Here is a 16,240-nt window from a genome sequence, read left to right as displayed (position 1 = left end):
ATTTGTAATCAGTGAGGTAGACTGCAAACGTAATAAAAACTCAAAATGTAACCACGATATTAATCGTAGCATGGCGCCCTAATATCTCATTATCAATCGCCACTGCTTTTTAGAGACTATGGCTAAAGCCAACCCTAATTTTTTTTATATTTATGATTTAGCAAACCGCATTTCACTCCGTGCTCAAACAATAATTACATGCTTCAAAGTCCACAAAGTGTTTCCGACAAGAATGTCAGCCTTTCTTAACCATAACATACAGAGGGGATATGAAATGGTGCTGGCAAAGAGCGCTTGTCCTGATGTAACCTCATTTTTAAAAACATTGACAAATTCTCATAGTTTATTGCATCTGAGATTCCGATATTGCAAACATTCAAAAACATGATAACTGTATTTCAAACTTCTTCATGCAGAAGAACACTTCATTTAAATAGCCTTACTATACAGGGGATGCATGTGGGATAAAAGGGGAACTTTTGACTAAGTGTGTGAAATACCTATGCACGTATGTATTAGACATTTTTTTGTCAATTGTCTTTAATTTCATCCCTTCAGAGCATATTGTTTCCATGTACTGGACATGTGTTTTCTGTTGAAATGTAAATGTTGATGGTTTGTCCTGCAATGAGAAATATTTAGTATTGGTTGATAATAAACATAAACTATGTATGGACACAAAAAATGTGACTTTTAGAACACTGATATAATTGTACATTAATGCAAAATTAAGTCATAATGTACATGTTGAACTTCTTTCGAACCATATGCAGACAACCGTGCATGGCCAGGAATCGAACTTGGATAGCCAGGTTCTTAGCACAGTGTCAATCGCTTCACAAATGTTCCCCCATGTAATTCATCCTCATATCACCAGCAATGTCAATCCACTGCTCGATGAACACTTCCCCTAAGCTTCCACTATCACTCACACAAATTCTGTCATGTAATATCGATGTCATCCGTAACCAGTTTAACAATTGAGTGTACAATTCAACTGACATCTTCGTGATGTGGTATTATAGTCCAATTGTCATGCATCTGTGTGAAATCAGTGTACTACGTCTGGTTTTATTACATACATGAGGATGCTTTCTGTTACATTGACTTTGAGCAAAATGTATGGCTTTGTGTATCAGACGACAGAAGATATAAAATATCAGTTATGAAATTTTGAATGTCCTCAGTGCCAAGTCTCTCCATTAAAATCTTATGTGTACGCAGTGATAAATATGCTTGAAAAATACTGCCTGAAAGAGCACTTCCATACACATAGCTGCTTAATTTTAAAAGAAAATACCATAAATGTAGAATACACTATTTACAACTATTTTGGTCACATATATAAGTACAGTACATTTTATAACAATGTTTGTTACCCTGGATAGAGTGTAACATCCGCAAATAATAATAATATTGTGCATTGTAGACTTTTTTTTTATAAAGTGGCTTTGTGCCAAAATGTATTGTTCTGCAAATTGTCACAAAATATATGTGGTGCAGGCTGCACAAGGGAAGGTTCAGTGGCCTTTTTCTGCCCACATTGCAACATGTCATGGCTAGGCATGAAAACTGGGGCAAAAATTCCATGCGAGTGGATAGAATCAGGTCATTGCTCAAAAAATATTTTACGATAGTGTCGTGAAGCTGATGAAAAATATACCCTGGTTGTAGAAATGTCACGTATATACATACACACACATACTGCACTGCTCTGTACTATAAAATCTAGCACAGCAAATATTGGCGAATGTTGTGACTCTAGACCAGCTAAGATTTCACGTAAAATTAAAATGAAATGGGTGTACTGCAAGCTTAGCCGTATAGGGCACAGTAGACCTTGGTCCCATGTGATGTGTTAAAACTAATGGCACCAAATTATTATGCCCAATGACAGTGCATAAATGATAAACAATTAAAATGTCTCAAATGCAAGTGTATGATGGTATAGACTTTTATTTAGAATACTAATTACATATTTTTCAGCTCAGTTGTTATAGAGAAATAATATATATATGCTCTGGGCCCATGGAATGTGTGTTCAGGGAAATGATCCGTTATTGTTGGGAAGAAAGGCATCTTTGCGTTGTCGAAGATAAGGTGATTTAAACATATTTTTACCATCGTTTTTATTTCACTCACATCCCATAACATCTTCTTGGTTCTTTCGGTAAAGTCACGTCTTCAGGTGAAGACGGCTGCTTGCGTTGTAGCCGAAACGTCGTGAGAATTATTTTATTTTATTATGTTTTGTTTGTATTATTTTATTACTTCCCTTCTACGTGACTTTACCGAAAGAACCAAGAAGATGAATCCCTGCAGTCACGAAAGCTTTAAATCGAAATCCCATAACATTTTTTTCGAATACACATTGCTCATGTCTCCGAGTTCCGCAAACTGTGCATGTTTGCATGTATTTATTGAAATTTCCATATATGGTTTTGCTTCAGTTCAGAATTCAGTGATTTGAAATGGTAACCTCATCTGCCTGTTGTATAATTCTTGTGTTCAGGTGGAAATTGCTGGACATTCCCAATGCTACCATTTCTTTTTCACAGATGCAATCAATTGGCTCGAGTACACTTGCTGAGAATAACTAGTTTTGTAGCAATAAATCAGGGACCGTTGATGCTAAAACTAATTAATTACGAATTTGGATTAAATCAAAGTAGGATATTGAGCCGCTTGTGACTACGTTCCAACACCATTATAAGCTCGCAACCTCCGATTAGCGTGGTTGGCTACGTACGGTGTGAGACAAGTGCAGCATCCATACAACGTACATACACAAGCTATTGTTCGTCATCAAGTAGTTCCGATTGGCGAGAGGACAAAAGGGGTGTGTCTGGCCATTTCATCCACCCCATCCATGCTCCACCCATCCTTCCCGTGAACCCTGGCATTATCTTTGCGGACTTCGGAGCTCCAAGCGTGCAAGTGCTGCCATTGGGTGAAGGCGGTGGTCATGTGAGTTGCAGCAATCTCTTGTGCAGTAGGTCTGCGTGTGTCTCAGGGTAGTTTGACCCAGAAACCGTGATACGTGCAACACCAGATCAACTGTGCACACCGTGGCTAAACGCCTCTTTTGGGAAGGACTGATCTGTAAAGTGTTTTTAATGCAACAATTAAGGTTGGTTATATTTCATGTTTGCTTTATAATTGTCATCCTTTAACAAAAAAATGTGTTGTTTTTATCAAAAGAGTCAGTTGAAAATGTAAATTCCACATCGGTGTAAGAGATAGCAGAAAATGGACAATAAGATTCATGTAACAATTATACCCTAATTGGATATTGAATTTAAAAAAATATAAATGTTGACTAATAAACAGCAAATTAATTATTTGCAAATTAGAAAACATGTGTTCAGTAATCCAATTCCACTTGGCTAATCGTTGGATCACTCCTTAGCACCGTACGTAGCCAACTGTGCTAATTGGAGGTGCGATTGATAAATGGTTGCTGGTTTCACAATAAGGGCCGATTTCTGGAGTCTGGAATGCAGTGATGGGGATATCTATCGGTTTGTGTTAGTCCATTACCGTATATCAAACTGCAGACACATTAAATTGGATAACGGGAGGGTGATACTTTCTGGTACATTCTTGCCTTTACTGCTCAAAGCTTCAAATTAATGTTAATTTCCAATTTTCTATACAAACAGCCTGGAACAGTATCTCGAAGAAAAAAAGCCCACGATGCTTGAGTATTTTGTTGAGGGATGTATGCTTTGCAGAGGTGTGGACTCGAGTCATGTGACTTGGACTCGAGTCAGACTCGAGTCATGAATTTGATGACTTGCGACTCGACTTGGACTTGCATAACAATGAATTTGTCCCACCTATGAGATGTGGACTCGAGTCATGTGACTTGGACTCGAGTCAGACTCGAGTCATGAATTTGATGACTTGCGACTCGACTTGGACTTGCATAACAATGACTTTGTCCCACCTCTGATGTTTTGTACATTTAACCTGCGGCAATTACGGAACATTCAAAGCGGTCCGTTTTCAGACACCTTTAACTCGCCGTTTAAAAATCGCAAAAAAAAGTGCGCCGCACAAAAGAGAGTGCCGTTTCTTTAAAACTCTTCATTAACGATTAATGTCATTGTCTACCTTATCACTCCACTATTGCGTGTTTTGGAAGCGCGAGTGGATATGCCTCGTGGTCCACTGGCTTAAAATGTGTAGTAAACCAATGTGCCAGAGATGTGCAATATTTGGCGTCTACGGGATAGTCCAAGGTCCCCTGATTTACGATCGCTGGTTCTTTGCTTTGCGTATAGTGACTTGCTGCCCATTCATACCTCGAGCAAGGAAGTTTCAGTTTCTCCCCTTGCGTAGGGATATTACCGCAGTCACTTAGGGTTACATTTTAACAAGTTGGTGAAAAAAAGCTTTCCCCCAAAGAGGTGGGTGGTGGTGGGGGGGGATACTGAAGGTAACAACACAGCACACTCCTTCGAATTGCGTACTCTCGTATGTGTGTGTCATTGACGTCCTTGTAAGTATTACGGCTGAGTGACGAGGCTTCCCACAGCTGTCCCGTGCATGTTGGGCCGAACACGTGGAAATTTGGCCGGGAGGGTAACGGCTTCCCACGCGTTTTACGTGCCTCCTGCCCCACAAGGAGTGGGTGGGTGGGCATGGCTGCTCCATTTGGCACTGTCGCTGTCTTGTCAGCACCTAGTTCGACGCGAATTAGTCATGAGCAACTGCAGAGGTAACATCAGATTGTGAATCATTGACTTGACACTGCTGGTTACGTTTAAAGTGACTTAGTTGCCGCCGACACGGTGTACCAGCATATTCGTCTTTTTGAATGCTGCACAATTTGTGAGCACGCCGTGTTTCATCTGTGAGTGATCCGTGTGAGCTCTGCGCCATGAAAGATGACAAAAAAGTAACATTTGAGTGTCGAGATGTTAATTACCTCGCCTGGTATGCAAGAGGTCGTGGGTTTGATCCCGACCCTGACGCCTGTATATTTGGAGTTTGCATGTTCTCAACCGTGATCCACAAGCAGAATTCTGGAAAAATTGCCCGATGATGCTGGATGTAATTACCAGCGAAACGTTATACACAAATTGTACATTTCGTGGATTTACTCTCCAACACACGGGTGGGCTGAAGTAGTAACTAACTGGCACATTTTAGTTTACGTGACAAACCTTACTGTGTCGGGTGGTGGCGGTTTAACGACACATTTATACTTACCCCAAAAAAAAGCATCATGAATAATTTTGGTCGCGAAAGCCTACGCGTCAAAATGTAAATGCCGCTTAAGTTGGCCGTTGGCTGAAGTTTTAGGGAGAAATCAGGCCGACTCGAGTTGCCTGTCCTTGGGAAATGAAGTGTAAAGGCTGAGTTTAAGGCAGTCATTTCCTCCTGCCCATGTGTGATTTGCTCCCTCCCCTGCAGCTCACCTACCCCACAGCATTAACCCTTCCACCCTCCCCCCATGCTTTGCCAAAGTGAGCACATGTTTTGCAAACACGGACCGCTGAGGTTGTGCTCCTTGCATGGGTGAATGCTATTGTAAGCAGTCAACCTTGAATGCCTAATGGTGCTGTTTCTTGCATGAGTTACAACTTGTAATTTACGTTTAACAGACCATGTTAAACAAAACAATCATATACAATGTAGTTCTGGTTTAAATTTCTTCGTGCTGTTTGCGTACTACTGTATAATTAGTATGACCGAGGGATTATTTATTTAACCTCACAAGTGGGTTAAAGGGACAGACAGTGGCCACTTTATTCTCTTCTCTGGCTTGTGAGTGTGATGGTTTAATACCTCTTGTGATTCATTCCGGAGAAACTGCAAAAGAAGCTGGTGTCTCCTGGCAACTTTTGCAAAGCACAATCTAGTTGAATAAACTTGAATTTTGGAGGTCAATCAATCATCTAGGTTGAATATCTAAATAATGCAAGGCGTCAATCATGGTCAAACTACAGCTCTGAAAATCCTAGCTCACTCCACTGCTGGCCACTAGACAGAGCTCTCGAGAACCCCTCGACCGGGTATTTGGCCTACTTTTCCATGCTGTCCAGACGTCTTGGAAGAGGTGGGTGTACTCACACTTTACCTCTTTTCATAACCTACCGATCAGCTGACTGTTGGTGTGCCCATTATTTTACTGTCGGTTGGGCAGAAGCAAAGGGATTTAAGAAACCTGCGGATTGTTTGAATTGCCCCACCGGGTGAACAAATCAATCCAGGGACCTGCGGTGTGCTCACCATTACGCCACGACAGCATCCCAACTCATGGCAATGCAGCACAAAACCTGGTGGTCTCACAATGGATAGAATAGTGACCATCTGCCAAGAGGTTATTTCTAAAAATGCGTAGGTTCATCAGACAAGATATTTTCATCTGCTGTGATCATCTTTAATGTGTCGTCTGTCAGAGACTTAGAACTATTTTAAGCCAGGTGAAATTAATGAACGAAGCCAAGGAATTTTTATAATAATAATAATGCTGGTGCCGGTGAATTGTAAATCTGTGTGCTCTCAAAATATCTGCAACTGCCCCCCACCCATACATGAGCTGGTACAACATGTTCTGTAAACACATTTAGGCGCATACAATTGGCACATTGTACACAGAATCGCAGCTACATAGCTCCATAGCCATAAAGGCCATATTACATAGGGTTGCGCATTAGTTGCATCATGTGCCGCCTGTGCATAGCCTAGAGTAACAGCGAGCAGTTCACTGGTTATGTGCGGCTTCACATTGCCAACACTTTGATTCTAGACTCGTTGCAGGCTTAAATTAAGTTCACGTGACTTCTCAGCCAATTGACACACGTGGTGATGACTCAACATTGTCAACTCGATACAATATGAAATGACAGAATAATATGGGAGAAATACAGTGTTAACAAAGCATCGTCATTCAATATTCATCACCAAACATGATAGATCCACTGTTGGATGAAAGCCTCCCCAAGTCCTCACCATCTACTCCACATTGGGAAAGATGGTACTGGTCCTCAGAACACCTTGAATTAAGGATGCACCCTGCATGGACATTCCTGGTTCAGGAGGACCTGCAGTAGCAGGTCCAGACTTCAGGCATTTTCAGTTGACTACCTAGATGTTTAAAGGGTAAGGTTTACCAACCACGGGGTTTCTAAGTAGGGCCTCCTGCTGAAATCAAGGATAGCATCCACATACAAGGTCTATGCTAGCCATTTGAGGTCTTTCTGCTGTCAGTGCATCAGGATGGGACACGATCATTTGTCATGCGGGTTACCAGCTATCGCTCACCTGCAGGAAGAGTTTGAAGGTGGTGTCTCCTTTTCATTTGCAGTCGGAGTTGCATTGTGTCTGGCTCTCAGCGGCTGTTCGTTTTGTACAGAAACGCTGTCCCGGTGAATGCCTCCTCAAATCTCCGTATATTGGACTGGTTGAGAGAATGCATCTGACATTGCTACGAGTTAGCCAAGACAGTTTCCCTTAAAGCTTTAAGGGCCCGTTTCCCCTTGAGTGGTGGCAACATTGTGGACTCAGGGCCTCCCGAAAACATCCTAGCAGAGGTCAACTGCAGAGCAGCGACTCGGAAGATTGTGGCGAACGTTTGCTGGACACTACAGGCTGGACACCTTGGCCTGGCTTAGGAGGGCAGTTATATCAGCAGTCGTTTAAGGAGTGGCCTGTCCCTCCTACAGCTTACCAGCTTTTAGTATTTTGCTACCCGTTAAGACTAACTAGTAACAAGTGGACAGCAGTGTAGACTGTTTATTAAAGTGCAAACCCTTATTTATGAATATTTGGGAGAAAATCAGACGAACTGGAGAAAACTCACGCATGCTGTCCGATACAGATGGGGCAGACGTAGATTAGTCCACACTTGCTGTACCATCTTCTGGCTTGCCAGGGTATGGCAATTCGACACCCACAGCAAGGGGGTTTCACAACCTTTGTGTGATCCGCCAACCCCGTATCACCGTCCTGGAATGTAACATCCATTTTTGAAGGATTCAAATGAGAGAGTAGTTTTGAACGGTCTAGTTAAATGCCTTTGTTATGAAAGAGATACATTAAAATATAAATATGTCCAAAGACATCACGCAGTCGAGACGTTTGTAAAATAACCAAAATAACCATGACCCTCTGAGATGTCAATGCAATGTGGGGTCACCAACACCACGTCGGATGCGTAGAGGTTTAGAGCAATGGGACTTGTACGAGAACACCACTCGTGTGACTATAGTTTGATTGACGTAGCTCAAACTGCTGTCTAATTGTAATTCTTTAATAATGAATGATGGGGTGGAGCAGTAAGCACAGTGGTTAGCGCTACTGCACCGTGACAACGCAGCAACTTTAGTTTTAGATTCCTCGCCAAGGGCAACATTAGTGGCGAGTTCTAAGAATCGGTCCTGGGCTTGCCCACTTTACCAACCCACACTGACCATTTCGGTGAAGTATGGTGCGGGGAAGTATTTTTTCAGCAGTGGATTGACAAAACTGTACAATAATGCACGCTACCTTTCATCGGCACCCTGTACACGGCACTAAAGCTCACACTACAGCCCGTGAGTTCCCGTCACAATGGCGTGCTGGCAGCGTTAACTGAAATTATAGGTGGTGGTGAGACGGGGGGGTCAGAGGGAAATTGCAGTAGTTCCAAAGCTGCCTGTGATGTCATGGCTTAAAAGCAGCTTCTGTGCAGCCTGGCTTAAGAAGGCCCTCATACATGGTCAGTTTACTTTGTGTCCCAGTGCACAGTTCAATAATGATTTTCTTCACTCGCGTTTCTTGACCTTTTCCCCATCACGACTCGCTGGAATGGCTTTGGTCACAACCAGTGAGATGAAACAGCTGTTTCAAGAACCCCATGCAGGGTTTTAACATTGAGGGGCATCTGTTTAAAAAAAAAACTAAAATATGTAATTATGTAAATTGCTTTTTTTAGCGCACGTAATATCAATGCATACATTGTACTGCGTATGAATTGCTAATTCCTCTGACCTCCCCAGGGTAGGTAACATGTATGATCAGTTATGCATGCACGTGTGTGTTCTTATGAGAAAGGTGGCGTAATGGTAAGCACACTGCGCTATGCTCTCAGTGACCTGGGATTTATTCCTAGCCAATTATAACATCAGTGGAATTGGGTTGTGAATTGCCTGTTGCATTCTCCTCTATCAACCTGGCCTCAAATGAATGTCTTATATATGATGTGGTTAACAACAGCACTCAGATGAAAGGTTGGCCGGTTATGATATTGGCACCCATACTCCTTGGTGTGCTTTACGAGCATTGATACAATTAAAGTTAAAGGTAAATGTACAGTCCTTGTGTAAATCGACTTCTGGATGAAGACCCCCCCCTCCCATGTCGTGCTGGTCACGGGGGCTGTTTGACCACATACTTCATTACACCATGCAGTGCAGGTTGGTGAAAGGTGGGGGAGTTGCCAGGACCGGTTGAGATATAATTTGCCACTGATGTTAGCCGTAACCAAGAATGGAACAGCGCAGTGCGCTAACCACTGCATCACTGCTCTACTCCCCGAAGCCTGAGTAGGTATGAACAGTGCTTTCCACTCGTTATATTCTAACATATGAATTGGATATATGATTCGTAACTGTATTACGTAAATATACGAAGTTGTTTTTTCATGCGTTTCTAAGGTGCAGTATTTATGAATATATAATCTGGCTGGGTGAGCGCACTGGTAAAGAAAGGTGCATGCCAAAGGTTCAGAGTTCAAATGCGATTCAGGGGTGAACTCAGTCCTTCACCTCGAGTGTCGATAAAATCAGCATAACTTTGTGGCCAAGTCAACAGTGGTTGTCGAATGGAAATACGAACCCCTGCCATAGGAATGTGGAATTTCCACTACTGGCTCAGGGCTGTAAGGAGGAGATGAGTGTCGCCTCGGGCTCAGTTGAGCTGGAAGCCTCTCTTGTCTTTCAAAGAACAACGGATATGCTTAGCCTGTGCTTAACACAGCTGCCAAGTTCATATTCCATATGCTGTATATTTTCTTATACAATGCATTCCAGTGGCACTTATTTGTAGATTAGTTGCATTTCTGCTCGTGGTAGATTTGCAGAGAAGCTACATGAAGAGCACAAAGTCCCCTCCCGGAAAAGGTTCTGTAAATAAATAAACACAAGTAATTGTATACCATGGAAACAAAGACAGTTAACCCTTTCAAGATTTATATAAACAAATATTTAATTAGCCATAATTGAAAGGAATAAAAAAAACACCAAACACACATATGCCTCATCTGTCATTTCCTGGAAGATTTTGGGGAAGCTTTAAATCTTTTAGCAGAAGTCTGAAAAATATAATCGCACATTTCACATGTGGAATAACTGGTCTTGTAACCCAAAAGGAAAACAAATGGTGCTCATAGTTACAGCCGTGTAATTGAAATAACCCTCTAGAGTTTAAGGGAACTGCTTAAGAGAATAGGTTCGTCTCTCTCTCTGTCCACTTTAACATTGTACTTTCATGTGTAATCGTTTATTTTTGTCATAATTCAGTAAAAAAATCACCGTTCAATTATGATTGTAAAAAAAAAATGGCGGTATTGTACAGAACAATTCAGGAATGGTCTTGCTAAAATATTATGTTGAATCTAATTGTGCACATAGATATGAGAATAAGGTGCATTGCTATCATTGACAATTGCATGTTTTTGCTTACAAATGCTGCTATGGTAATTAAATGTATGCATTAGATACAAAAGAAATCTGCTACATTTTTTGCATGTGGTACATGGCACCACGATGAAATCAGAGCGAATGATTAAAAGTTCAAACAGCAACTCTGGTTTAATTCGACCTTTTATCGGCGGCAATTTAAAAAAATACTTATTTTGGCTCTGCCACGCGTTCTTTTGTTTTAGTTGCATTAAACTGTAAATACGTTACACTCATTCAAGAATCGTTTTCCTTAAAATGTTGCAATATTGTTCCTAGAATTTTTCAAGTGATATTTGACATATTTGAATTATTAACACACCGCACAATGGCTGAATAGAAAAAAAGGCCAAAACATGAAATTCAAGTAAGGACAGAAGCAGTAGTGTTTTGCAAATCCACTGTGTATCTGGAGGGTGTTAGTGGCTATCAAATGGCCACCCGGGCCTGGATCCTAGCCCACAGTTGTTGCATGACACTCGTGTCTGATGTCGCTGTCGTCATATAAATGCTCTCGTTTATATTGCCCGTTGCCCGGGAAATGGGGCCACGATGCTTTTTTTTTGCATTTGCATGCCGCGCCGCGCCGCCCACTCTGGCCGCGGTGGAGAGCGGCCTGCTGTCTTTGTCACCTTGGGCTTGGCACACGGGTTGTTTGGTGTGAGGCACGCTCACGCGTCCCAGGGGCGTGTGAGCACAATGCGGCCGTTTGTGCTCTGCTCGAAGGTAAAAAAAAACCCTGCAAAATGCAAGCGGTGCTTGGTTGGGTCTTTTGTGAACGTTTTAGCCGCCTATTAATTTCACGCGGCCTTTTGTCAGAGCTGAGAGCGACGACGCACTTTTATTCATCCAGGTTAATTTATGTGCTGCGGGATGGGGTGCTCGCGCTGGAAAATTGGATCGATTTATATGACAATTATAGAATTTTGTACAGGGATGTAGAATCGCATTCTCTCCCACAATTCAGGGTGATGAGTTAAAAAAAATTTTTTATGTAAAATTGCTATCTCTGTGTCTGTGGTTTGTTATATTTCGCTCACATTTTGAAAATGTATTGAGTGGTATAAAATGCATATATTAGTCTTCATATGCAAATCATATAATTTCTGTTGGGCATTTCAGTGCATATAATTTAATGGGAACAATTAATGCAGAATTAATGGATATTTCAGTTACCATGTCCTTTGAATGCAAAAATTTCACAATATTGGAAAAACTCCAATGAGTTAATTAGTTAATTAATTAAAAATTCAAAGCAGCCCGACAGACATCAAATTCTACATACTGCTACATCCAGAAATGTTAGCATATATTTTTTACATCATCATATGTGTAACTATCAATAAGTGTAAATATAAGTATTGATAGTCTGACAAAAATCAAACCTCAAGAGCAGTTGCAACAATTCCCTCTTACGGTAACATCTATGACAACTTTGATTGTGCCGTTCGTTGCTCGGTTCGAAAATGTTTTAGGCCGCTGGGTCTGTGCTCAGTAATTGTGTGTAAAAGAAACCCCCAAAATACACATTTATTCCCAAACATTACAAGAGCGACACATACAAAACACCCCCCACTTGTGCCGTTCAATGTCTCATGTGAATACGCCCGTCTTCTTCTGCCCAAATTCTACAGATGATGATGTGGACCTGGAGAATTTGGTCAATGACATGAATACGTCGGAGTCAACGGGAAGCGCTTCGAGCAGCCCTGCCGACTCGGTGCCTCTCCTGCAGCCCTGCGCAGGGCCTGACGGCAGGGAGACGCCCGCCCACGCTCTGCCTTCCATCGCCGCCGCCGCGGCCGCCTCCTCCGCCGTCACAGCCTCTCGCCCTGGCATGTCACGTGTCGCGCCGCAACCGGGCGACGCTCGTGAGCTTGGGGACACCTCCCTGCTGCACCAAGGCGTCCGTCGTTCTCAACCGGTCCACATTCGAGCAGTCCGGTATTCATGGTCATATTGCAAAAAAGCTACAGAGACGGGTTTTTTTTTTGCGGCGTGCGTCAAAACAAGGGTGTAGGCTACGCGTGTACGGCAAGAAAACAACCACGTAATATTTGGAAAAGGGATATTTACAGTGTGCACCGACTTAATTTGGTTATATAAGTCAGAGTGGTAAAGAGGCCAGTGACTTTGTTATGACTGCACCTGTTAACAAAACCAAGATGTTTATTTGAAATTCGCTGCCGATGGCTACCAAATGCAACACTTCCTCTGCTATGTGAACACAACATTAATTCTGGAAGTTGATTGTGACGTTAATCTTTGCCGACGTGGACATGGAAATTGTTTATCGCAACGGAAATGTCAGACCGTTGTCCTCTTGAACCTTTGTCGGCCTTCCATCGGTGTACGGTGACACGTAGGTGACAAATGTCCATAAAAAAAATTGCCTGCATTCGAATGCAGGCAACATTCACAGATGGAGTAGTTGACAAATTGTTTAGGTTAGGGGTCAATAGTTGCTTCAGAGAGCATGTACAAGGTTGGTTTCCCATGTATCTCCTTATTTTGAATAAGTAGTATGTTCATTTATACCTTGCCATGAAACAATCACAAATGCCGGACAATAAACTTGTACAGATGTATCTTTCTCATACTCTTTAATCCAGGGCTTAAGCAAATAGGGGGGATGCTTGTGGCAACTCGCAGATGATGGTTAAACCACAGACTGTGTTCAGCCTTAAGTGGATGTTACACAAGTTTCCAGACTTAGAAACTGCAGGATTTGTAATAGATTTTCATAATCTCATTTTCTTTTCAAGTTTCTTTTTATGTCCACTATTGCAATTTATGCTATAAATTTCACAGTAGGCTACGTTATGAAAAAATAAAATAAAAAAATGTATTTTAAAACGTTGTAATAAAAAGTACACGTGTATAGCCGAAATGCCACCTTTATACATTCTACATTACCTCCAACTAGACCAGTCACCTGCCAAACATACTCCCAAACTTAGTTTTCATCTGGAAAAACAAAATATGAATACTTTTGTAAAACTATATCTATTGACAAATTCCACTTTATTAGAGGCTGCCATTACTTTGTGCCAAAAAAGTCAATGTGCTTCCTCTTACCGCAATCGGGCATTGGATACAAACTGGAATTTTCTCATCAAATAGTCTCTCTGTTGCAATGAGGCCTTTGGCAGCGAGGATGGCCGACATTCCCCAGAAAGTATTAACAGGGATCAAATTTGTTGTTCACCTTTGGAGCCATTTCCATGAGAAACACATGTTAATACTGTACGTCCTTACTATGGTAATTATTCTATATTCAACATAGAATTTGAGGAACGCGTTAAAATAACTTTTTTTCCAAAGGTGTTACATGTTGCCATTACTATCTGTCCCAATATGTGGCATAATCATTCTTAATGGTGTAAACTGAGTATGATGAAATGGACTAAATTACTTATTCACTCTGTTGTTGCTACATTTATAAATTTTTTAGATCTCAAAAAGGATTAAATTCGAATGATAATTTATGATCTGTACGCTGTGCATGGAGAGTGAAAAATTTAATGGATGATTAACTCTCCATCTTTGGTATAGGGCTTATTCATTCTCTTTATCTCGTGTATACAAGATTTTAATATAAACTATCGGAATCATTTAGTTACATATGTGACTAACATAGGAAACATTTTTGTACGTAATTATATAAAAAGTTTAACATTACTTGTACATTTTCATCGGGGTACCAACTATTAAGGTTGTCAGAAGGTAACATAAATAAATGAATGACCTCTCGTATATGAATAGGAATGCAGTAATGTACGTAGTAGAAAGTTACATGACGAATTGCAAACACAAACCTTCACTGATGCAGTGAGCTGGCGGATTACATGGCCGCTTTATATTGAAAAATGTTAAGTGAATTGAAAGGGGATCTTTGATGTTGTGTATATTGTGTGCAACTATTCTATTATCAAATGTAAGAGCACTTCAGACCAAATGTTATGTTTACACGTGCATTCCTTTTTGTAAGTACTGGTTGAGGGAATTCCCCATGCCGTGTTGGTCGTGGGGGTTATTTGACCATACTTCACCACGCTGGTCAGTGCTGGTTGATGACGGTGGGGGGCACAGACGTTGGAGCATAGTACAGTACAACTATTGATTTTACTGCACTGCCCTCTGCTGATGCAATAGCCTCACAGCGGCCCACAACACCTGGTTAATTCCATAAATACTCCAACTTTTCTAATTACTATATGGCAATGCAATTCAAGCAATTATGTCGAACATTACATAATTGGCTATTGCTTAATGTCTAATTATCTACCATTTAATTTGCTAAAAGATGCACCACTGTGAATGGCACGAGGTTCTTAGGTAAAGCAAGATTTACCCGTTGGTGTGTGTGCATGTGTTTTAGTTCAGTGTGCGCACATGCACACAAGTGTATGGTTTGCATGCAGCACGTTCTTGAAGAAGTCTTGAACACCATCCGATGCCTTTACCCAGGAAACTAATATTACTAATACAAACACAGGCTCCTCCAGCGCATCATCACATACACAACAGCCCTGTCACGTGACCCCAGTGCAACCATCTTCTACTATCACAGGGACAAGTTACCAACTGATTAGCACGGTTGGTTACAGAAGTTCAGCATGCATACGTCGGGATCGAGCCCACAACCTCCTGCATACCAGGCGAGGGAGATAACATCTCGCCGCAGCCGCCGGCACCCTCGGACACCGTTGACTATCGGAAAAGTGGTCAATCAGCATGACCACCTCCGTCGTGACCTTTGTTACTGGTTAATGGCCCCCCTCGAGGAGCGCGCGTCAATGGTCACGCGAAGAAAAACAGAAAACTGTCCAACTTACGTTCAGCGCATGTTTAACGGAGAGCTTGTCAACACGTTGCGCTGCTGCTCGCCTACCCCGCAAAATGGTCATTGTTGAATTTGGCTGAATCAGGGATTGTGTGGGTGATCTTTTTCTGGTAGACCTACAGTTGGTTTCATGGGTTGTTTGTTTCCATTAGTTTTCCACGGTGGGTGATTTCAGGTGACTCCAGGCTGTCTTTGGCTTGGATAATGAAGTAACTTAAGATGGCAACTCCATAGTCATTTGATCGTGTATGTATGCCCTATGGGAGTCTGTGTTTTTTTAAAGTTAGATTTTTGGATCCAGACACTAAATAGTCTTCACATTTTCCTGACGAGCGTGTCGATGGCCGCCTGCAAGGTCTGGGCATAACTTAAACGTTTGAGCCCCGATGTCCTGCACGTCCCTGCTTGCGCGTGCATACAAATGTGCTCCGTGTGATCGCTGACTTTACAGAGAGTGCTTTTAACCTTTTTGCCGTTTTGCAGAACCCCGCTGGACAGGAGGGCAAACGAGGAGGAGGAGCTGCAGGCCGCATCCTGGCCCAACATCCCCAACCCCTTTCCCGAGCTGACGAGCCCAGCTGGTTCACCAGTGCTGACGGGGACATCGCTTCCCCCGAGACAGGCCGGCGCCAAACCAGTGAGTTCCACAGACCCCAAAAAAATTACAAATTAAAAAAATAAGCATTCTCATGAGCACACGCATGCAATTAACATATTTCTTGAC

General features: G+C 42.0%; 1 protein-coding gene across 5 annotated transcripts in view; it reads left to right on the top strand.

Moving 5' to 3' along the window:
• LOC144726373 (growth factor receptor-bound protein 14-like) overlaps positions 1-16,240 on the top strand; it is a 134,484-nt gene that overhangs the window by 65,785 nt on the left and 52,459 nt on the right. For 4 of the 5 annotated variants that reach the window (XM_078605034.1, XM_078605043.1, XM_078605053.1 and 1 more), the window contains exons 4-5: positions 12,305-12,614; positions 16,000-16,153. In XM_078605034.1, the coding sequence (XP_078461160.1) occupies positions 12,305-12,614; positions 16,000-16,153 (464 nt within the window). Of the gene's footprint in view, positions 1-2,983; positions 3,131-12,304; positions 12,615-15,999; positions 16,154-16,240 lie in introns of those variants that run through there. The other variant, XM_078605060.1, reaches the window with a different exon arrangement.

The sequence above is a fragment of the Lampetra planeri genome, chromosome 2 (genome assembly GCF_965212315.1).
Source record: "Lampetra planeri chromosome 2, kcLamPlan1.2.h2, whole genome shotgun sequence".
NCBI classification, from domain to species: Eukaryota; Metazoa; Chordata; class Hyperoartia; order Petromyzontiformes; family Petromyzontidae; genus Lampetra; species Lampetra planeri.
The sequence above is the reverse complement of the archived record's forward strand: the minus strand, read 5'-3'. Positions and strand labels throughout refer to the sequence as shown.